Source organism: Monodelphis domestica, chromosome 3 (assembly GCF_027887165.1).
Source record: "Monodelphis domestica isolate mMonDom1 chromosome 3, mMonDom1.pri, whole genome shotgun sequence".
Classification (NCBI taxonomy): Eukaryota; Metazoa; Chordata; class Mammalia; order Didelphimorphia; family Didelphidae; genus Monodelphis; species Monodelphis domestica.
The window spans coordinates 332,091,157-332,114,023 of NC_077229.1; the positions used below are offsets into that span (position 1 = coordinate 332,091,157).

General features: G+C 37.1%; 1 protein-coding gene across 6 annotated transcripts in view; it reads left to right on the plus strand.

Annotated features, from left to right (window-relative positions):
• ZC2HC1A (zinc finger C2HC-type containing 1A) overlaps positions 1 to 22,867 on the plus strand; it is a 131,801-nt gene that overhangs the window by 55,588 nt on the left and 53,346 nt on the right. The window contains exon 1 of one of the 6 annotated variants that reach the window (XM_007486925.2): positions 2,933 to 3,489. The exons of 4 other annotated variants lie outside the window; for them this stretch is intronic. In XM_007486925.2, coding sequence (XP_007486987.2) covers positions 3,207 to 3,489 — 283 coding nt within the window. In that variant the 5' untranslated portion in view covers positions 2,933 to 3,206. Of the gene's footprint in view, positions 1 to 2,932; positions 3,490 to 22,867 lie in introns of those variants that run through there. One more of the 6 variants, XM_056824128.1, reaches the window with a different exon arrangement.

Sequence of the window (22,867 nt, forward strand, 5' to 3'; positions counted from 1 at the left end):
CACACCCTACTTCTCCATCTTCCCACTATGAATTCCTGTTTGGACTTTTCGCTGTCCCCACTGGTACGCATAGGGCCTTGATTTAGTGTAGGCTTTCACAGTGGCTCTTAGAGACCACACTCCCATCTGTTCCCTCCCATGTCAAGGAAGAGTGTCTTCCAGGTCTTAAAATTCAAAGCATTCTTGAGTTAGGTGGACCAGGTGGCTTCTCAATATGAGAACTGTAGCATATTGGTGGTGATTCAGGTTTCTGAAAATTGAATTTTGTATTTAATTCTGGCTTGGGATTTTATATAGTTGTGCCTTTCCTCACTTTGGGTAGACCTTACTCCAACCATGATACCCTGATGGGAGTGCTGTAGCTAATTCTTGATTTTTTCAGTGAATTGTAAAGAGAGAAAGATGGAAGACAGGAAGGAAGAAAGGAAAGAAACAGCAATTTATGAAGTGCCTACCATGTGCCAGACACTATGCTAAGCACTACATATATTATCCTTGAAACAAGTCTTTGAGGTAGATGTTATTACTATCCTCCATTTTATACATGAGGAAACTATGGAATACAGAGATTAAGAGACCGGCCCAGGGTCATACAACTAGTAAATGCCCAAGGCCATATTTGAAGATATGTCTCCTTGATTCTAGGCCTAATACTCTATCCACCCTGTCTTCTAGCAATGGCATCCCAGACAGTTGGATGTAGTACTTTTCCTGGATATTTAAGGGATAGGGAAACAAAGACTGGATTACACTAATATCCTTCTATCCAAGATGGCCAGGAGAAGATGAAGTAGGTTGATCTGGGTCCCAGGTGTTGTATTTCTATTATTGTATTTTTTATAATCAATAAACATGTATTAAGTGTCTACTATATGCCAAGCACTATGCTAAGTGATGACGCTACAGAAAGAGGCAAAAGCCAGTTTCTATCCTTTAGGAGCTTACAATTGAATGGGGAGACAACATGCAAACAAATATAACCAAAGCCAGCTTTATACAAGATAAAGAAAATAATTAACAGAAGGAAGGATTGAAATTGAGAGGAATAGGTGAAAGTTTCTGAAAGAAAATATAGCTTTAGATGGGAACTGAAGAAAGTCAGGGAGATCAGTTTGAAAAGGAGGTGTTCTAAAAAAATAACAACCCCCCCCCACTGTTTCAATGTATATGACTCCAAAATAGAGATGTGTAGCTTTCTTCTCTCTCCTGACCTCCAGGTTTCATCACCAGTTGCTGGTTGGACATCTCCACTTAAGTGTTCCACAGGCATCTCAAATTGAACATTATCTTTTCCCTCAAATCTATCCCTCTCCTAAACTTCCTTATTTCCTAGCAATTAGCACAATTTCTGTCACAAAGTAAGAGATTAATTTTTTTTTTTAATTTAGCCTAGTAGGATCTCATGGAAAAAGACTGTACATGAAGGAAATGCTTTAGTAGAAGGAATATACATACTGAAAAAGTTGCAGATTCCTCAAAGTGTCAGTAAGAATCTGAATTTGCATATATTACTAGTGAAATCAAGTAAATGGAAACATTGCTACCTGATGAAATCTGGGAATACTAAGAATAGGTGTACCAACAACTTAAAAGTAAGATTTGCCAGGATTTATTCAAATATCTATCAATTGCCAGATGATGATTTAAAAAAAAGACTAGAGAAAATAACTTTATCACACTCCAAATCAAATTATCAAGATTATTAGGTACAAATACTATCCATTTTTTTCATGCCAAGCCAGAATTATCTGTTGATATCTTCTTGTAATGGGCTGCTGGGTGGCACATTGGAGTGCCAAGCTTGGAGTCAGGAAGGTTCATCTGCCTGAGTTCAAATCTGGCTTCAGACACTTAAATAGCTGGGTAACCTTGGGCAAGTCACTTAACCTGGTTTTCCTCAGTTCTTCATCCATAAAATGAACTGGAAAAAGAAATGGCAAACTACTCCTGAATCTTTGCCAGGAAAAATCCAAATGGGGTCATGAAGAGTCAGACACAACTAAAATATCTTAACAACACAATTCCCCATGTGATTCAGAATGGAAAGAATGTGTTATTTGGAGTCAGAGGACCCAAGTTCAAATGCCTAGACTTATTATTTATTAAATGTGACCTTGGTCCAAGTTATTAACCATAAGAATCTACTTCTTTTGTAAAACAAGAGTTGATTAGATGAAACTATATCTATGATCCTATGACCCTGCCAGTAAGGGTCTTCTATTAAGCCCCTACAGTTGCATTCAGATCAGTGTCCAGGCTTTGAGGTTCTGGGGCAAAAGTTTTTGCTGCTGCCTCTAAGCTATTTTTAGTCTAAGGATGCTAAAATTCCAAACGTGGAAGAAATAATCTGTTAGAAATGAGCCTGACTTAGATAAACAGTTGGAATTGTTTTTTATCTTTGGTCCAGAAATCATTGACAAATATGTTCAGGAAAGGTCTAAGAAAACTGCTTCACTAGCGTCTGGAACAATCACAAAATGACCTCACGGCTAGATTCTGAGGTTACACTTAATATAACATACACATTTTATAGGAGGAAAATACACTAAGATACTAATAAAAATGGAAGCTATATGCAAATTCAGAACCTCTTTTGCCATGTGTGGTGTTTAGAATATGACTAGAAATCAGGAGCCTATTTCCTTTGCTACTTTCCACTTGGTTCCAATGGTTCACTTCTCTGCAACTCAAGTTCCTCTTTTTTTTTTTTTAACATGTTAAGTTTTTAAGAAATCTGTTTCATTCCTTTTGGCTATGGGCAGAGTACGAGATTACATGGCAAAATGTAGGGTCAGGTGGGTATAAGGATGGTGCCAGGTTTGTTTAAGTTTTCTAGATGGATGGGAGGCAGAAGGACAGTCTTAAGTGGTAAAAATCTAGAGAAGCAATAGAAATTGCTGGAGAGCAGGTGTGAGAGCAGATGATTTAGAGATGCAGAGGATGCATGCTGTGCTGGGTTTGTTGGTGGGAGGGGAAGCTGTGTGGAGGGCAGGAGGAGATAAGTGTGTCCAGGAGAAAGGGAGGCAGGTGTAACTCTGGTGCATGATGTTGGGTAAATGCCTTTGAAGGGTAGAAGTAGAAAATGGAATGGATGACCACACAGATGAGGCGGATGGCGGGGTGTTCTTGGAGGGGCAGAAAAGGTAGTTGGGGTCCTAGAGCCCAAGGGACTGTGAATCACAACTGCACTTGAGAGACAAGACGGGATGAAGAGAGGGCTAGGGCTGGGGGCTGGGACGTGGTCCTCCTCCTCTCCCCACCTCCTTTCTTCCTCCCCCGCCCTTCTTCAAAGCCGGAGCCCCTCTCCCTCCTCCTCGGAGGAAGTTCCTGAGCCAATGGGAGCATGGGATGTTAGCGGGTGGGAGGCGGCGGCTGCGTTGCTACAGCAGGAGCCAGGGGCGGCGGCGGCAGCAGCGGGGCAGGAGAGCTGGAGCGGGAGGAGTCGGAGCCCGAGAGCCGGAGCCGGTGGCGCCATGGAGGGGCAGGGAGGTGGGTGAGGGAGCGAGCAGGGTGGAAACATTAGCCCAAGTCCTGAGGGCCCTGGTGCCTGGGGGCTCGGGAGGCGGGGCCCTGGGCACCCTTGGCCTCTGGGGTGGGCAGTAGGGTAAGCCCAGGAGCTTGGGGGCTGCGCGGGGCGGGCCAGTGGCCCTACCTCCTCCCGGCCCCGCCCCGGAGCCCCTGCCCTGGGAGTTGGGGGTGGGGGTGGGGGCTGGGGCGCCGGGGGCATTCTCCGCGGGGATTTGTGCTGCTGTCCTTCTACCCAGGACGCGTGCCGTGAGTTCTACCTGTCCATCTTTCTGGCTCTTGGCAATTTCAGCCTCTAGTCGCCTCTGTTTGTTTTCTTTAACCCCTCCCCCCTTTGTCTTCCACACACCCCCCTTTTCCCTTTCCCGTTCGGACTCCCATGGGGCGTGGCTCCACCTTCTACCTTTTGCTTGGGTCGTTTTGTTATTAAAACTATATTAAAAAAACTTATACTAATCGGCGGAATTTTACCCCCTTCCCCCACTCCCCCGGGCCCCGGATGTCCGAATGTCATGGAAGAACCCTTGCCCAGAGTTGGTGGCGGGTCCGAGATGACAGAGGGCGGTATGAACCTGGAGCGTGTGCTCGCTTTCGGAACTGAGTGTGCCCGCTGGTGGTGGCCGATTTGGGTACCCTTTCCATTTTTTCCTTTTCTGCCGCTTGTTATTTTGACTTGTTCTTCCAACGCCCCCCCCCCACCCCCCCAGTCGAAAACGGAAAAGTTGGGTTTTTCGGAGATTCTGAGCAGCTTTACTGTTGACTTTTAAAAGGTGTTAGAACCCTTGAGGCAGTGGGGACTGAAAGGGCCCTCTGGTCTCTTCCTAGTAATGGTTTCTGTCTAGTTTAGCATTAATTCTGGGAGAGTTAAGTGTGAACCTGGGAATTGTATTTAGGGTATTGCCCCATCTTAAAAAAGGGGGAAATACTTTATGATGTGAAATGGAGAGCAAAATGATATTTCTCCTTGAATGCTCAGTCAGCCAAAGGGCTATTAAAACGGAAATCTAAGTTATTTTGATTTTTTTCTTCCAAGATCAGTTTTCCATTAAATCTAACAGCTTCATGGCTTTTTCTCCATAAACTGCCTTGACAATGATCACATCTATGCCAGATACATGTATAATATAAAAACTTTAAAGAAGAACGCAGACAATATTAAAAACAAAGTAGTTTTGTTTTTTATCTTCAAACTAAATTCCAATTGTGACTGAAAGATCACATTAGGACTTAGCTATCAAGTTCTAGGGTACTTTTTTGTGTTTTGTGTTTCATTGACAGATCTCTTAACTCAGTTTCTGTGTCTGAAATAGAGGATGCTAGTATAGGTCATCACTTCTAAGATACTAAACATTTTATGAAGAGATGACTTAAGAATTTATTTTGTGTGGTTTGAAAATTATTTGAATTTGTATAATATTGACTTACTAAATTACTTTAGTATCTATCCTTTAAAGAGAGCACAACTCCACTATAACAGCTCAAACTACAACTTTGGTCCTTTGAAAGATTTCTGATTTCACTTGTCCAGGCTCTTGCTTCACTGACAGAGATATTACTAGATCATTTAATGAATTGCTTTGCCACACCCACCACTTCATCAATAGTGCCCAGTCTTCTGGTGAGCTTAGTTAGCTGTTTCTCAGAGGGAAGACACACTTTTCCATCCTTGTAAGACATTTCAGAGCTTATAGCCATCGCTTTCACTTTTGGATTACACCCCAGTCATGAGGCATTGGGATAGGCTTTTATTTAGTTATAATTTGACCCAAAATAGAATGTGTTTGATGCGTACCTTACAGGTTTGCTTATTACTTAAGTACTTGAGTACATTTTTCCCCAAATGGATAATATAAAGAGTTTGCTTTTAATTTGATTTTACTTATTTACAAAATACTAATGTTTTTGTGACAATTTTTCATGTCATAGTAATATTATTTGTGTAATGAGCATAATTTGATTTTTTCTCATTGAGAATTGGGTAGGATAAGTATTCTTAAGCTAAGTACCATAGTGGGTAGATGTTTCCTATTTTTGAGCTCACAGTCTAATGGAGGACAAATCAGCTATTTGACAATTGTGCAAGTCACATCCTCCATTTCTTAGATTTTTCAATAAAAAGGTGGGGAAGAGGAATAATAGTAGCATCTACCTTCCAGGGTTGTTGTGAGGATCAAATAACATAATATTTGTCAGGAACAGTGCCCAGCACATAATAGGTGATTAATAAAATGGTGGTTTCTTTCCTTCTTATGCCTGGATGATGCTATCTTAATCTGAGACTTGTGTCATAACAATTAGGCTTGGAAAGCCCGAGTTCAGTTTTATATAACTTATTAGCTCTGTAACCTTGGAAAAATAATTTAACTTCTCTAAACCTCACTATCTTTAATTATAGTATGAGGATCATTATAATGCCTGATATACTTGTGCTAATACCTATGAACATACTATGGCATGAAGCCCAAATGAGATAATAAATGTAAAGTACTTTGTAACTGAAAATAACTCTACATGGTAAATATTAGCTGTTATTTTTATGGTTTGCTTACATAAAATTATTACCTATTTTGATACTTGTTTACTCTTTATTTTACTTAAAATTGTATTTAAAGGATGATGCTACTGTATAAAACACTATTTGATTTTTTTTTTTAATCAAAGAAAGGTTAGGAAGATAATCGTATGAAATTATCTGTAAAAGATGTTACTTTGGTCTCTCTTTCCTTGTGAGATTATAAACCATGCTAAAAGCTTTTAGTACAATGCTTAGGAAGCAGTAAGCACTGTATAAAATGATTATTCCCTCCCCCCGCCATTATTTTGGAACTACAAATATTAAATACCACTTAAAAAGACCAAACAAACAAAAAAAAAGCCAGCAAGATTGCATTATAGAAAACTGTGATACTCTTGTTGAGCAAGTTTTTCTTCTTAGAAAGCTTCCAGCGGAAAACTAGGGATATGAATAGCCAGACAAATCTCAGAAGTGGTCAGTATATAAGTATTTATGTCCTCAAAAAGTTCTAGCATAGATAATTGTATAAAATGTTAGTAATTCTGATTATCTGAGTGTTAGTTCTCTACCACAATATGTGTTATTATTTGTAGTTAAGCCAGGCTTCTTGACCCTCCTGGATTGTCCATTCAAAGAGTTGAGCTGGGAAGAGTTAGGGTAGTAACACAAAGGACTCTTCTAAGTCTGTATCTGTCTTTTCAGTGTTTCTCAGCCTGCATCACAAAACTAAGATCAGCTATTCGAAATAATTTGCATGCCAGATTCCCTCTATCAATAGTTAACTAGAACTTTACCTTTAAAAAAAAAGTCATTTTTTTTTAATGATGAACATGAGCACAGAAGAATCATGTTATAATGCAAAGATATCTTCATTTAGAGTTAGGAGACATGTATTCCAGTCAAGTTGCAGTTAGTGCTTTCACCAATTAGTCATGTAACCTTGGGCAAATACTGGAAGCCTCAGATTCTTCACTTATAAAATTATATGCTTTGATTAGAGAACTTCTGTGGTTCCTTCTACCTCTGAAATACTATACTTTTATTGAAGTGATGAGGAATTTATGATATTGAGCTTTTGCTGACCCCGTTCCCTTTCATCCATGACTTATTTGTATCACTTGAAATTTAGCAATTTTTCCAGAGGGATTACCCACTCTTAGTCTTAACACATATACAACCTCAAACTATCCTTCCTATCTTTGATCTTCTGTTTTTCCACAGACTCAAGGGTCATTGAGAGGCATTGGACCCCTAATCTGATTTTGCTGAGATCTAAGTTGCCAGATAAATAGATGATAGGAAACTCTCAGTTGCCTGGCAACTTGATGGAGGTACTCAGTGCTTAGTGATTTGGGTTTATGCTATTTCATTTCTTTCCTTTTCCCCTTCAAGAACTTTGACCTGCTCTATTTAAGAATTGGGCCAGTTGAATTCTCCTTAGACAACCTGGTGGCCTCTGAATGTAGTATAGACACACTCCATTGCTTAGCCCAATGCAGTTTAGAACTCTTGAACTCAAGAAGAGAAAGCCTTAGCCTTCCTAGTGGCAGGTATATACCACCATGCATAGCTGTTCTTGATCGTTAAAGCTTTTTTCTTAAGTGTAGACTATAATTTTTAAAGTTTTAGAGATCAGTATTTTCCTTTACATTTTTAAAGTATTTCAGGAAAACTTAAAACACAAGTTTTCATGTGGTTAACAACAGTGGTGCTAATCATGGTAAATGAAGTAGTTAGGATAAATTCATATTAACTCACATTTTTGAGCTTGCTTTTTTGAAAATTTTCTAATGTTAATGATACATTGGTAATTCTATCCTTTCATTTGTTAGGTGAGTGCTAATCTTATGTCCATTATTCCTCACTTTATAAAAGAATTATTTTTTCCTCAGTTTTTTAGGAGAATCCTCCAATTGTATCAATGTAGGATTGTGGATACCTAATGAGATTTATACTGCAATATAATACTGTGAATTCTCTCCTGCCCTATGAGGTTTACCTAACTTTTTATTTTTGATAATATTTTATTTTTCCTCAATTAAATGTAATAATTTTTAAACTTTGATTTAAAAAAAATTTTTGAGTTTTAGATTCTCTCCCTGTTTTTCTTTCCCACTGAGATGGTATGTGATCCAATATAGATTTTCCATATGTACACTCATGTAAAAACATTTTTTCATATTAATCCTTTTGTGGAAGAAAACTTGAATTAAAAAATGAAGAAACTACTTTGGTTTGAATTCAGACTCCATCAGTTCATTCTCTGGAAGTCAATGGCATTTTTGTCATGAGTCATTTTGAGGTTGTCTTGGATCATTGTGTTGCTGATAGTAAATAAGTTATTCACTCTTATTCATTGTTAAATAATTGCTCTTAATGTGTACAATTCTCAGTTTGTGTAAGCTTTTCCAAATCCTCTGGATTGACATTTCTTATAGCACAAAAACTTAGTCATTTCCCAATTGGTAGACATCCTCTCATTTTCCAAGTCTTTGTCATCACAAAAAGAGCTGCTATAGATACATATAGGTCCTTTATTTTTAAATCTTTGGGATGCAGACATAGTAATGGTATTGTTGGGTCAAAAGAATGTATTTGATTTTATATCCATTTGGTCAGAGATTCAAATTATTTCCCAGAGTGGTTGAATCAGTTCACAATTTGCCCAACAGTACTTTAGTACCTCAATTTTCCCACATCCCTTCCAAGTTTTGTCATTTTATTTGTTGTAATAGCACATAGGATAGGTGCAAGGTAGTACTTCAGAGTTGAGCATTTTTTCACATGACTAGATAGCTTTAATTATTTTGAGAACTTCCTTGTCCATATCCTTTGACCATTTGCCATTTGGGGAGTGACTTGTATACATTTGACTTATTTTTGTATGTATTTGAGAAACGAAGCTTTTATTAGAGAGTTGTAAAAATATTTTTCACCATTATGATTACTGTGTATCATCCTATCCAAGTGATGGTGAACCTATGACAGATAAGCCAAAGATGGCATGCAGAACTCTCTCTGTGAACATGCGCCTCCCTAAATCCCACCTTTTCTCTCCCTCTTACCCCCTAGATTGTTACTAGAAAGGTAGGAGCTGCTTCCTTCCCCCTCTCCACTGCTTCTGACAACATTTTTTCATATCATCTGTCCCTTTGCCCATCAGCCCAATGGGAGTGCACAGTGGGTATGGTGCATAGCTCATAGGTGGCAGAGATGGAGGGGAATAGAGTGCTTGAGCCACTCCCCTCCCACTTTGTGCACTGACTGAGGACATTCCTCACTCAAGCATATATATGAACTCAAGGATATAAAATTTCCCTACTGCTTTGGCTGCATCCCATAGATTCTGAAAGGGTGTCACCTCATTGTCATTTTCTTCAACGAAATTATTGTTTCTATGATTTGTTCTATAACTAACTCATTTTGGAGAATCATATTATTTAATTTCCAATTAATTTTTGATTTGGCTCACCATGTTCCCTTACTGATCATTGTTTTTATTGCGTTATGATCTGAAAAGGTTGCATTTATTTCTGCTTTTCTGCATTTTTGCCAAATTTTTATGACCTAGTAAATGATCATTCTTTGTGAATGTATCATTCCTTTTTGTTCCTATTTATTTTTCTCCTTATATCGATTAGCTCTAATTTTTCTAAGATTTCATTCATATCTTTTACCTCTTTCTTATTTATTTTTTTATTTGATTCATCTAAATTTGATAGTGGTAGGTTTAGGTCTTCCACTAATATAGTTTTACTATCTATTTCCTCCTTCAATTCCACTAGTTTCTCCTTTAGAAATTTGGATGCAATACCATTTGGTGCATACATGTTGATTACTGATATTTCCTCATTATCTAAACTCTCTTTCATCAGGATGTATTTACCTTCCCTATCCATTTTAATCAGATCTATTTTTACTTTGACCTTGTCAGAGATCATGATTGCAACTCCTGCCTTCTTTCTATCAGTTGAGGCCCAATAGATTTTGCTCCAACTTTTAATTCTAACCTTGTGAGTATCTACCTGTCTCAGGTGTGTTTCTTTCTTTATTTTTTTTAAGTTATATTTTATTTGATCATTTCCAAGCATTATTCGTTAAAGACATAGATCATTTGCTTTTCCTCCCCCCCACCCCCCCACCCCCCATAGCCGACACGCAAATCCACTGGGCATTACATGTTTTCTTGATTTGAACCCATTGCCATGTTGATAATATTTGCATTAGAGTCTTCATTTAGAGTCTCTCCTCTGTCATGTCCCCTCAACTGCTGTATTCAGGCAGTTGCTTTTCCTCGGTGTTTCCACTCCCATAGTTTATCCTTTGCTTATGAATAGTGTTTTTTTCTCCTAGATCCCTGCAAATTGTTCAGGGACATTACACCGCCACTAATGGAGAAGTCCATTACGTTCGATTATACCACAGTGTATTAGTCTCTGTGTACAATGTTCTCCTGGTTCTGCTCCTCTTGCTCTGCATCACTTCCTGGAGGTTGTTCCTCAGGTGTGTTTCTTGTAGACAACATATGATAGGATTTTGGATTCTAATCCACTCTCCTATTTGTTTTCATTTTATGGGTGAGTTCAAAGTTATGATTGTCACTTGTGTATTCCTCAGAATTTTAATATCCTCTCCTAATTCTGCTGTTTCTTCTTTTGCTATATCCTTTTATAGCAGAGGTTTACTTTTAATCAATCTCCCTAATCCCCTCCCTTAATATGCTTTCCTTTCTGGTCCTTCCCTTTTTGTTACCTTCTTGTTTTTTTAGGGTCTGTTAAGTTCCCTCCCCCTTCTGCTTCCCTCCCTTTTAGTACTCCCTTCCCCCTAGTCCCCTTGGTTTTCCCTTCTCACTTTCCCTGTAAGATAAGATAGAATTCAAGACCCCAATGGATCTAATTGCTCTTCCTTCTCAGAATTGATTTCAGAGAGTAAAGTTTAAGTATTAGCTATTAGCACTCCCTTCCTTTCCTTATAAGAGTATTCTTCCCCTCCCCTTCCCATGTGTATCTTTGTGTAATAAAGATTATTCTATTTATTTTATTTCTTCAAGTATCTCTTGGTGCCATCTTCGATTCCCCCCTACCTTTTTATTATTATTTTTTGCATATCATCTTATAGCCCTTAATGCCCCAATCTCTTCCTGTGAATGATTTGTCTAATAACTATGATAGTGAATATAATTTTTGAGAGTTACAAATAACATTTCCCCCTATATTAATAAATATAATTTGATCGAATTGTAGCCCTTAAAGAAGAGAGTTTGAATAAAAAAAACATTTTTCTCCTTTTCCTCTTTTTCATATTTAACTTTTCATGTTTCTCTTGATTTTTGTGTTTGGATATCAAACTTTCCACTTAGTTCTGGTCTTTTCCTTACAAGTACTTGGAAATATTCCATTTTGTTGAATGCCCATACTTTCCCCTGGAAATATATAGTCAATTTAGATGTATAGGTGATTCTTGGTTGAAGACCCAGTTCTCTTGCTTTTTTGAATATCATGTTCCAGGCCTTGTGGTCCATTAGTGTGGAAGCTTCCAGGGCTTGTGCGATCCTGATTGGTGCTCCTTGGTATCTGAATTGTCTCTTTTTGGCTTCTTGTGGAATTTTCTCCTTAGCTTGAAATCTCTGGAATTTGGCAATTATATTTCTAGAAGTTGTCTTTTGAGGATTTAGTTTAGAGGGTATTCTATGAACTCTTTCAATGTCTATTTTCCCCCTTGTTCATGAACATCAGGGCAGCTTTCTTGGATGATTTCTTGTAGTATGATGTAAAGATTTCTGTTTATTTCTGGCTTTTTAGTTAGACCAATGATTCTCAAATTGTCTCTCCTTGCAGTGTTTTCCTGATATGTCATCTTGTCAGTGAGATATTTTGTTTTCTTCTATTTTGTCAGTCTTTTGACTTTGCTTTATTAATTCTTTCTGTTTTGCAAGATCATTGTCTTCCAGTTGCCTAATTCTGGTCCTTAAAGACTGGTTTTCTTTTCAGTTTGGTCTATCCTGCTTTTCGTGACTTCCAGCTTTTTCTCCAATTGGGAGTTCTTGTCTTTTAAACTATTATTTTCTCTTTCAAGTATTTCCCATTTTTCTTGCCAGAAGACTTCCATCTTTTTGATAAGCTCCAATTTAAATTCTTCAAGAGCTTGTGGACAGTTTCCATTTTTTGGAAGGTTTTGGGTTTATCTGAATTTCCTCCTCTGTTTCCTCTGGGTTTTTCCTCCTATAAGATTTAAAATGGTTGAAGGCCTTAAACTGTAACAGTTAAAAGAGTGATGTTGTAAACTGTAGTGAGTTAAAATGGTGGAAGATATAAATTGTGATAGATATAAGAGAGGGTGAGTAAATTTAACCTCAGAAAAATATGTTTAACTACAGAGTCTTTGTTTTTAAATCAAATATAAGGTGGTTGCCAGGGAAATATTCCCAATTATTCAAATACCCAAGTCAACTGGGTTTTATAGAGATTTTAATTAATACAAATGTGGAATGAAAGAAAAGAGAGAAAGAGAGAAAAAGGAAATAAGTATGAAGCGCCTTAAGCCAACATGGCCTAGACCTGAGTCTTAAGAAAGAGAGATCAGTCAGTCAGTCTTTTAACACTCACCACAAGGTCTGCCTAAGCAAGGATTCTAGTGATACCAGGCCAGCATTATCTCAGCTGCTTTCACCAGCTCCCTTCTCCATCTGAATGTTTCAGAATGAACTCCTCAATCTGAATGTTTCAGAATGACTTCTCAATCTGAATGTTTCAGAATGACCTCCTCAATCTGAATGTTTCATATATGACCTCCAGCTCTTCTCTGAGCTCTTAGTTTTAAGGGCAAAATCTCCTATGTCACCTCCCCTAAGTTCTTCCATCTACCAATCACTGTAGATGTTTTCCAAAAGACAGCCCATTTTGAATTCACAGCTGAGTAGATTAATCTCTTTAGTAAGTCAGAAAAAAATGCTGCTGTGTTGACTAATTTCATTAAGAGAAAACCTCTGAGTAAGTTTTCACCTTTTAGGTCTAAGTAGTTTACAAGTTGCCCCACCTTTATAGGCACCTAGCATCCCATTGTATCAATTCCAAAAACAGGCATGGCTCAAAGAACTCCTTTCCGTTATAAGTATGGGTTTCAACTACTTTCATTGTTTAGCAAGGAGTTTTCTGCCCTAAATCAGTCTTAAGTAGGGGTGGAGTAGGGATACTCCCATAGCAAGGAGTTTTCACATTCAAGTAGAGTTCTCACTATCTGATAGGGAATTATTTCAAGTAGGGAATTAGAGGATTCCTCAATGTGGAGTAAAATTTTTAACATTCATAAGTCTGTGAAATTTTAAGGTTTACACTCCATAAAAAAAAATTTTTTTTTGTCTTTTGAGGTAGTCAGTGTCGTTGGGTGCTGAGGAGAGGAAGAGTCGTGCCTCTAGACTGCTGCCATGTTTACTGGAAAGAGTTCCAGATAGTTGTAATTATTATTGCTTAATAATACAACTTAAAATCTGGTACTGCTAGACTTTATTCCTTTATATTTTTCCATTAATTCCTTTGATATTCTGGATCTTTTATTCTTCCAAATGAATTTTATTATCATTTTTTCTAACTCCATGAAATAATATTTTTGGTGATTTAATTGGGATAGTGTTTAATAAGTAGATTAGTTTAGGTGGGATTATCATTTTAATTATATTTACTGTCCATCCATAAACAATTAATATTTCTCTATATAGATCTGACTGTATTTGTATAAAAAGTATTTTATAATTATTCATGTAGTTTTTGGGTTTTCTTTGGCAGGTATACTCCCAGGTATTTTATTCTAACTATGGTTATTTTAAATGGAGTATATCTTTCTATTTTTTCTTGCTGGGCTTTACCACTAATGCATAAAAATGCTGATGATTTGTGTGGATTTATTTTACATCCTGCGACTTTGCCAAAATTATTGATAGTTTAAACTAAATTTTTAGTTGAATTTCTTGGATTTTCTACATATACTATTATGTAATCAGCATACAGAGATAGTTTTTTTACATCTTTACCCTTTCTGATTCCTTCCATTTCTTCTTCTCTTATTATTATTGATGGCACTTCTAATATTATATTAAATGATATTGGCGATAATGGGCATCCATGTTTCACTCCTGATCTTATTGGGAAGGCTTCTAGCTTTCCCCCATTACAGATAATACTTGCTGAAGGTCTTAGGTGGATACTTCTATCATGTTAAGAAAATGTCATTTATACCTATGCTTTCTTGTGATTTTAATAGGAATGAATTGTTTTTTGTTAAGGGTTTTTTTTTTGCATGTATTTATAAAGTAATGGTTTTCATTACTTTTTTGTTGATATTGTGAATTATGTTGATAATTTTCCTTATGTTAAATTGTCCCTGCATTCCTGATATAAACATGCCTATCTTTCCCCCTGAAGGATTATACTTAGTTTTGCTTAGTGGGTGATTCTTGGTTATAGTCCTAGCTCCTTTGTCCTCTGGGATATCATATTCTAGGCCCTTTGATCCTTTAATGCAGAAACTGCCAAGTCTTGTGCTATCCTGATTTTGTCCACAATATTTGAGTTGTTTCTTTTTGGTTGCTTGCAATAGTTTCTCCTTGACCTAGGAATTCTGGAATTTTGCTATATTCTTGAGATTCTGAATTTTGGAATTTTCAGGAGGTGATCAATAGATTATTTGTATTTCTATTTTACCCTGTTGTTTTAGACTATCTAGTCAGTTTTCCTTGGTAATTTCTTAAACATGGTATCTAGGCCTTTTTTTTTTTTAATCATGATTTTTAGATAGTCCAGCAATTCTTAAATCATTTCTCCTGGATTTGTTTTTCAGGTCATTTGTTTTTCCAGTGATATATTTCAATTTTTTTTCTTTTATTGTTTTTCATATAGTCATTAGCTTCTATTTGCTGAATTTGAGTTTTTATTTTTATTAATTTTTAAAATTCAAAGATATTTTATTTTTGCCATTACATGTAATAGCTTTCAATATAGGTTTTCCAAAATTATAAGATCCAAACCATCTCCTTCTTGTTAAATTTATGGTTTGAATGAATATTTAATTGGTTTGCCAGGGATTTAATTTCTAAATCCCAAAAATGATTTACTAAAGTAAAATGGAATTTATGGTAGTTTATTTTTACAATAGAGGGAAGATATTAAGGAGGAGAGAAAGGGGGGGTGGAGAGGAGAGAGGGGAGAGAAGCCAGGTAGAAATTCTAAGGCCCCAGCCAGGGGAAAGGAGTCTCAAGACAATGGACCTTTCATGGAGTCTTATGCCTCCAGAAAGCGCAAGGAAGGAAGTCAGCCTTTTATACTCACCACATTGTCAGTTTAATCTGCAGATTCTTTTATCACCCTCAACTCCAGAAGGCTCCACTCCAAGTGTGTCTCTTTCAAACTCTCAGAAGACCAACCATCAACAACTCCCAGAACACTAACCTCCCTCAGGCTCTTGTCTCTTGTTTTTAAAGACCTTTTTTTCTTGCATCACTTTCCCCAAGTCCATATCTACTAATCATAGCTGACACTCTGCTCTAGGACTGCCCAGAAGGCAGTTAGTTGATTCTAATTCATTACCTACTAATGCACAGGTGGGTCACAGATCTCCCACTTCATGATTAAGTGGGATATTTACACCCTTGGTTATCAGATCTAACATGGGCAGATCTTCCCACTCAACTTCAAGTATTGTGCTTACATTTCTGGGGATTAAATCAACAGAAAGATAGGAGATTATAATTCAATTTTCACAATCAAGGAAGAGCTAAGTACCTTCATTGTTACAGTCAGAGAAGAGCCTAATCCATTCTACACATTCTCTTTCCCCACTTGGAGATGGTAAACAATTTGATGTGAACCAAACATAGTATTATATAAAACACGCTTCCCTATTGGTTATTATTGTATGGGCACATTCATAAAAAACCAAAACCCCAGAATACACCACTGTGAAAGATACTATACTTAGATCTACATCTCTCTGAAGCAACACTTCTTTCTCTGGAGATAGATAGCATTTCCTGTCATGAGTCTTTCAGAATTGTCTTAGATCATTGCATTGCTGAGAGTAGCCAAGTTTTCACAGTTCAGTCATTGTTAATATTGCTATTACTGTTTGCAGTATTCTGCTTGTTTACCTCTGCATCAGTTTATACAAATATTTCCAACTTTATCTGAAATCATCTCGTTTATCATTTCTTGTAGTACAATAGTATTCCATCACCAATATGTACCACAATTTGTTCAACCATTCCCCTATTGATGAACATCCTCTTGGTTTCCAAATCTTTGCCACTATACAAAGAGCTGCTATAAATATTTTTGAACAAGTAGGTCTTTTCTTTTTTCTATGATCTCTTTGGGATATATACCCAGTAGTGGAATTATAGGATCAAAGGGTAAATAAATACATAGTTTTATAGCCCTTTGGTCATAGTTTCAAATTGCCCTCCAGAATGGTTAGATCAGTTCACAAGTGTACCAATAATGCATTAGTGACCCAATTTTGCCATCTCCCCATTATCTCTTTACTGTCATATTAGCCAATCTGATAGATATGAGATGGTACCTCAGCTTTATTTTAATTTGCATTTCTCTAATGTTGAGAGTGATTTAGAACATTTTTATTATGATTATTGATAGCTTTGTTTTTTATCTGAAAATTGCTTGTTAATATCCTTTGACCATTTCTCACCAATTCTAATTTTTTAAGATACATTTTCTTCCTTGAGCTTTTGTTCTTCCTTTTCCATCAGTCAATTCTACTCCCCCCCCTTAAAATTTTATTTTCATACAAAAAACACTCCCATATTGGGCATTGTTGTAAGGGCAAAGTCATACATAATCAACAATCCAAAATAAAACCATCAGCACATTAATTTTTTTTAAATATATTTTATTTGATCATTTCCAAGCATTATTCGTTAAAGACATAGATCATTTTCTTTTCCTCCCAGCACATTAATTTTATAGACAACTCCAACAGTTCTTTCTCTGGAGGAAGAGAACTGTTCCTATCATAAGTCTTTCAAGATTGTTCCAGATCATTACACTGGTGAGTAGCCAGATTTTCACAGATAATCATCATTCAATATTGTTGTTACCATGTACAATGTTCTCCCAGGTCTGATTATTTTACTCTGCATCAGTGCCTACAGACCTTTGCAGTCTTTTCTGAAATCATCTTGCTTATAGCATAATAGTACTGCATCACCAACATGTACCACAATTTGTTTAGCCATTCCCCGATTCATGGACATCCCCATCATTTCTAATTCTTTGCCACCACAAAAAGAGTTGCTATAAATATTTTTGTATGAGTAGGTCCCCTCCCCTTTTTATTCTCTCTTTGGGATACATTCCTGGTAGTGGCACTATCAGATCACAGAGTATCCACAGTTTTATAGTCCTTTGGTCATGGGTTCTAATCTAATCCAGAATGGTTGCATCAGTTCACAACTCCACTGACAATGCATTAGTGTCCCAATTTTTCCACATCCCTTCCAGCATTTACTCACTTTCCTTTACTGCCATATTGGCCTATCTGATAGGTGTGAGGTGGTACCTCAGCATTGTTTTAATTTACATTATACTTTTTTTTGAGTTCTTTTCTTTAGTGAATATTTGTACCTCTTTTTCTGTGTGGCCAATTCTGCCTTTTAAACAGTTCTTCTCTTCAGTGATTTTAAAATATCTTTTCCTATTTGGCCAATTCTGCTTTTTAAGGAGTTCTTTTCAGTAGATTTTTGTGTATTCCCAATTGGCTGTCTTTTTGTCTCTCTACATTTTATTTCTTACACTTATCTACCTTTCCCCAAATCCCTTCTTTGTCCCCCAACTGGGCTCTCCTCCTACTTGATTTCCTTATCCCCTCACTGTGTAAGAGAGAATTTTCAAGGCAAGAATGCAAGACAGAAAGCTGAGGACAGAAGAGTTGTCAATCAAAAGGAACATTCCATTTGGAATGTTACCAGGAAAAACATTTGGAGCCAAGCCAGTGGCTGAACTTACTTCTGACCTAGGCTGAGAAGTTTGTGGCTTCTGGAGCTGGAGGAGAGGATTATGAGCTAAGTTTTAGCTACTTGTGGCTGATGGTAAAGACCCTGAAGCTTTTGCTGACTGACTGATATTTACCGGGCTGGTTAAGAGAAGAAGAAGAAAGAAGAAATCCTATTGTCCTCATACCTCCCTGACAGACTCTGTGTCACAGTTGTGACAGAACTGTCATTTCTCCAATACACTCAAAACCAAGGCTCCTTGTATAGACTAGGGAACCCTCTCTCTCTTACCTTAACCTCTACCCTTGTCCTATCTTCCCCAAATAAACCCTCTTGAGAAACTAAGAGAAAAGAGTGTTTCCTCTGAAATCTCATAGTTTACCCTGAGTGAATTGAAGGAGAAGGGGGGGAGGGGAAGCTAAAGGCTTCAGAAGAGGGGAGGAAACAGGAGGCATTGAGGGAGGAGGGTAGGAAAAATCTTTCATCCATTAGCCAGCTAGTGTTGATCAATAAGACACCCTCAGAAGTATCTCTCTATTACAAGTAACTCTCTGTTACAATTAAGTATCTCTCTATTAAATCAACCAGCCTCTATTTTTTAATAAGTAGGCCTCTGTGGTACTCTTCCATCCCTCTTCTTATCCATTTACTCTTTTCTGTGAAGCCATCCTTCCTTCTTTTATTCCCTTATCATCAAGGGGAATTGAAGTCCCTCCCTCATTTCATCCTCCTTCCATCTTATTTCTTTGTATGTTAAGAAAATTTTTACCTTTCTATAATTGTGTATATTTTCTCTTCATCCCTGGTCTTATAAGAGATGGGTTCTAGTACTACCAGCCCTTCATCCCCTTGACCCCTTCTCCATGGCAGTTATTCTACTCATTTCTCCTTTGAATGAGACAGCCATTTCACCCTGCCTTGTCCTGATTAATTTCACTACTTTTTTGGCTCATCCTAGTCTATTCCCTCAACCTTGAGTCTTCCATCCATATATAATTCTTCAAAATACTCAGGCAATGAAGCCATTCTCAGGGGCCATAGATAACATTTTTCCAGACTAGACTCAAATAATTTGATGTTTTAAGTTGCTTATGATTAGATTTTTTCTCTTTTATAATTATATTCCTCTTTGCTGAATAAGTTATTTTTGTTTGTAAGCCCACTTGTTTTGTTCTGAGAAATTCTGAGTTCCAATCTTGTGTTCTTTTTTTATACTATAGCTGCTAAGTCTTGTGTTATTCCAACTGTAGCTCTATAACAAACATTTAAGTTTTTTTTTCTTTTTTTCTTTTAGAATTTTCTCCTAAACTTGGGAGCTACAGAACGTAGCAATCACGTTCCTATGCATTTTCAGTGATTCTTTCTATTTCTATTTTGTCCTCTGATGCTAGACTTTCTGGGCAGTTTTTTTTTTGATGATTTCTTGGAGTGTGGTGTCTAAACTCATTTTGATCTTAATTTTCTGCGTGTCCAACTATAATATTTTGGTTTTCTTTGATTGTTTTTGTGATGTTTCATATTCTCTTCTATTATTTGATTCTTTTGATTTTGCTTTATTATTTTTTGTTTTCTTAGGACATCATTAGCTTCTCCTCATCTGATTTGAGTTCTTAATTCATTATTTACTTCCACAATTTTCTGGAACTCTTTCCATTTGGGTGATCTTTCTTTCATACATTTCTTGCATTTATCTTATTTTTTCTTCCAAAATTTCCTTTACTTGTTCCATTTGGTTTTTGAAATCATTTTAAAGCTCTCCCAAAAGCTCTTTATGAGCTTATGGACATTTATTGTATTTCTTTTCTGTTTTTGAAGTGCTTTTATTTTGCTGTTCTCTGAGTTTGAGCTGAGATAATCTGTGTCCCCCTAATAACCATCATTAGTTGAGTTCTTTATCCATTGATTGCTAGTTCTTATTTATTTTTAAAATAATAGTGGCCAGGCCACTTAGACTTTTTGTTTGTTTGTTTCTATTTTTTGGAGTCCTAGAGTTCCAATTAAGTTGATGTATATTTTCTCCGGTTTCAGAAATTTTTGTGTTTTTTTTTTCTTGGTGCTTTTTAATTATTGCAATTTTTATAGTCCAGAATTTAGTGAGCTGCTCAGTTTTCCCTCTTCCCAGCCCCCAAGGACATTTTTTGCATATCTTACCCCTCTGTCCAGCCACCCAAAACAAGTACTTCCTCAACTCACTTTCTCTCTAGTAATGTGAGGGAGGCTCATGGACAGCTTGAATTTGTCCTCTAGGCACTTGAAAATCTTTATGAATGTTTCTTTAAAGCATGGTGCTTGCTGACTCCAAGGTGTCTACTCCTTCAATCTCTAGCTGTGAGTTAGCCATGATATATTCTCAGCAGATGCTACAGTAGACACAGGCTGTTACCAGAGCCCTCCACCTATCAGATTCAGGTTCCAGTGGTAAACTCAGGGATTCATTTCAGCATAAAAGGTGAGGTTGCTAATCTTGCCCTCTGGAGCTGCTTTTAGCATTTTTTTCTGTTTGTTGTGTTCCATCCAGGGCCTACAGCTGCATGACAGAGGCCATTGAAGTTAGAAACTTTTTTTTCTTAGTTTTCCTTGGCTGTTCAACTTCATTCTAGAATCCTATGTTTTGCTGCTTCTAGCGTTAATTTTATGAAGTTATTTTTGGTTATTTGTGGGGGGGGGGTTTAGCAGGGCAGGAAAACTTCACTCCCTTCTCTACCATTGCCTCGCAGTGTAGCCTGCCTATTCTTTTTTTAATGTATTATTTTTCTTCAGTATTTTGTGTTTCTTTTACAAAGCTTTTAACTCTTTCCTTATGATTTTCCTGAATCTTTTTTATTTCTTTTCCCAATTTTTCTTCTGCCTCTCATTTGATTTTTAAAATCCTTTTTGAACTCCTCCAGTAATCTGTTGTTCTTGATACCAATTCCCATTTTTATTGGAGACTTTAGGTGCAGTGAGGCAGAATTGATTTTATTATTTTCCCTGTCACCGAAATAACTTTTTATGTTGAGTTTGTTTGCTCATTTTCCTACCTTTGTCTTTTCTTTTTTTTTTAAACCCTTACCTTCCATCTTGGAATCAATACTATGTATTGGTTCCAAGGCAGAAGAGAGGTAAGGGCTAGGCAGTGGGGGTCAAGTGACTTGCTCAGGGTCACGCAGCTAAGAAGTGTCTGAGGCCAGATTTGAACCTAGGACCTCCTCTGTCTCTAAGCCTGGCTCTCAATCCACTGAGCAACCCAGCTGCCCCCTGTCCATTCTTTTAACTTAAAAAAACCCTACTATTAATTAAAACTGGGCTTTGATCCTATAGTGAAGGGATCACTGTTTCAAACTTCAGTTCTTTGTATACCTTGCTTTCAGAATAGCTCTGGGGATCTATACATTTTCAGTTCTTCTAAGGACTATGATCTAAGGAGGGTTATGTTTAACATTATCCAGGCTTGTAGTCTGATTTATGAAGAACCACAAGCAGTCTTTTCTGCCCTTGACCAGAGTCCCCTACCCCTCGGTGTCCACAACTGCTGGTGTCTGCTATTCCTTCTTGCCCTGTGATTGTGATCTGGATCTAAATATGAACAATGTGACAAAGAGTCTTGTACTTAGAGCCAGAAAAGGAACCCTTGTAATCTCTTTCTGACCATTTTCCCCTTATTCATTGTTGCTAAGAACTCCAGAAGCCATCACCTCTGATTCATTACTGAGGTGAGACCTGCCTTGGTATCTTGCTCAGTGCTCTACTCTCACCAGGATGCAATAGACCCCTCCTTCTTAGGTTGTCTGGCCATGAAAATTTGTTTCACTCCATCTTTGTGGGTTCTACTGCTCCAGAATTTATTTTGAGACCTGATGTCACAGTTGTTTGGAGGGTAATTTGGTAGAGAACAGGCTGGTACATTACCTTTGTTCCATTTTGGCTCTGTGCCCCCCGCCCCCTTCGACCCACTACTCGACAGGAATTATCAGACCTGGTGCAGAAAAAAAAAAGTTGTGGAGGTTTTTTTTTGCTTATCTATCTCTCTCTGATCATTCTTGTCATCATTCTTGTCCTAGCTGATTTTTTTCTAAGATAAACCATAATTATGTGGTAGTTCTGGATTCTGTAGAACTCAAGAGTTTGCTCATGAGTAAAGTAGAATGATTATTACTCACTGGTATGCTGACTAGTGCACTATTGAGTACTTAACTCTCATTGGGACATTAATTCTCACTGTCTAGTCCATGTATAAAGTTAGAGTTACTCTCACTTTAAATTTCATCACTCTTGAGATGTACTTCAAGTAGAGCTTGCCATTCTTTTCATGTCTTAGTTTATTTAGTCCAAGTGATCACTGCTCACACATATACTTAGAATTCTATTGAATGAGAAATCTGGGTAGACTCTGGCCTTTTCATATCAAACTTGCAAAAATAACCTGTTTGGAATTTATATGTGGGAATAGTTAGTGGGGCATAGTGACTAGAATGTCACCCTCAAATCCAGGAAGACTTAGATTCAAGTTCTTGGTACATATATTGCCTGTATGATACTTAATCTTTTAGTATTTGAGACAACTCTCAGAAAATTGTAAATTGCAGAGAAAGTACTGATCTGCATGGTAGAGGGAATTTTCTCATTCATACCAATGAAATCACAGAACCAGACTCTATCTCTGTTACGCATTTATACTACATTTTTAAGTAGAATTTTTGCTTTTGAGAATTTAATGGTGATTGTTATTACCTTTTTTTTGTAGCTAGGGGGAGGATAGGATATAAGGAATACACGAAAACCAAGTTTAAGAGATTATATGACAGGTTGTATTTCATTGGTCATCATTATGCTGACATTGTAGTTCATCA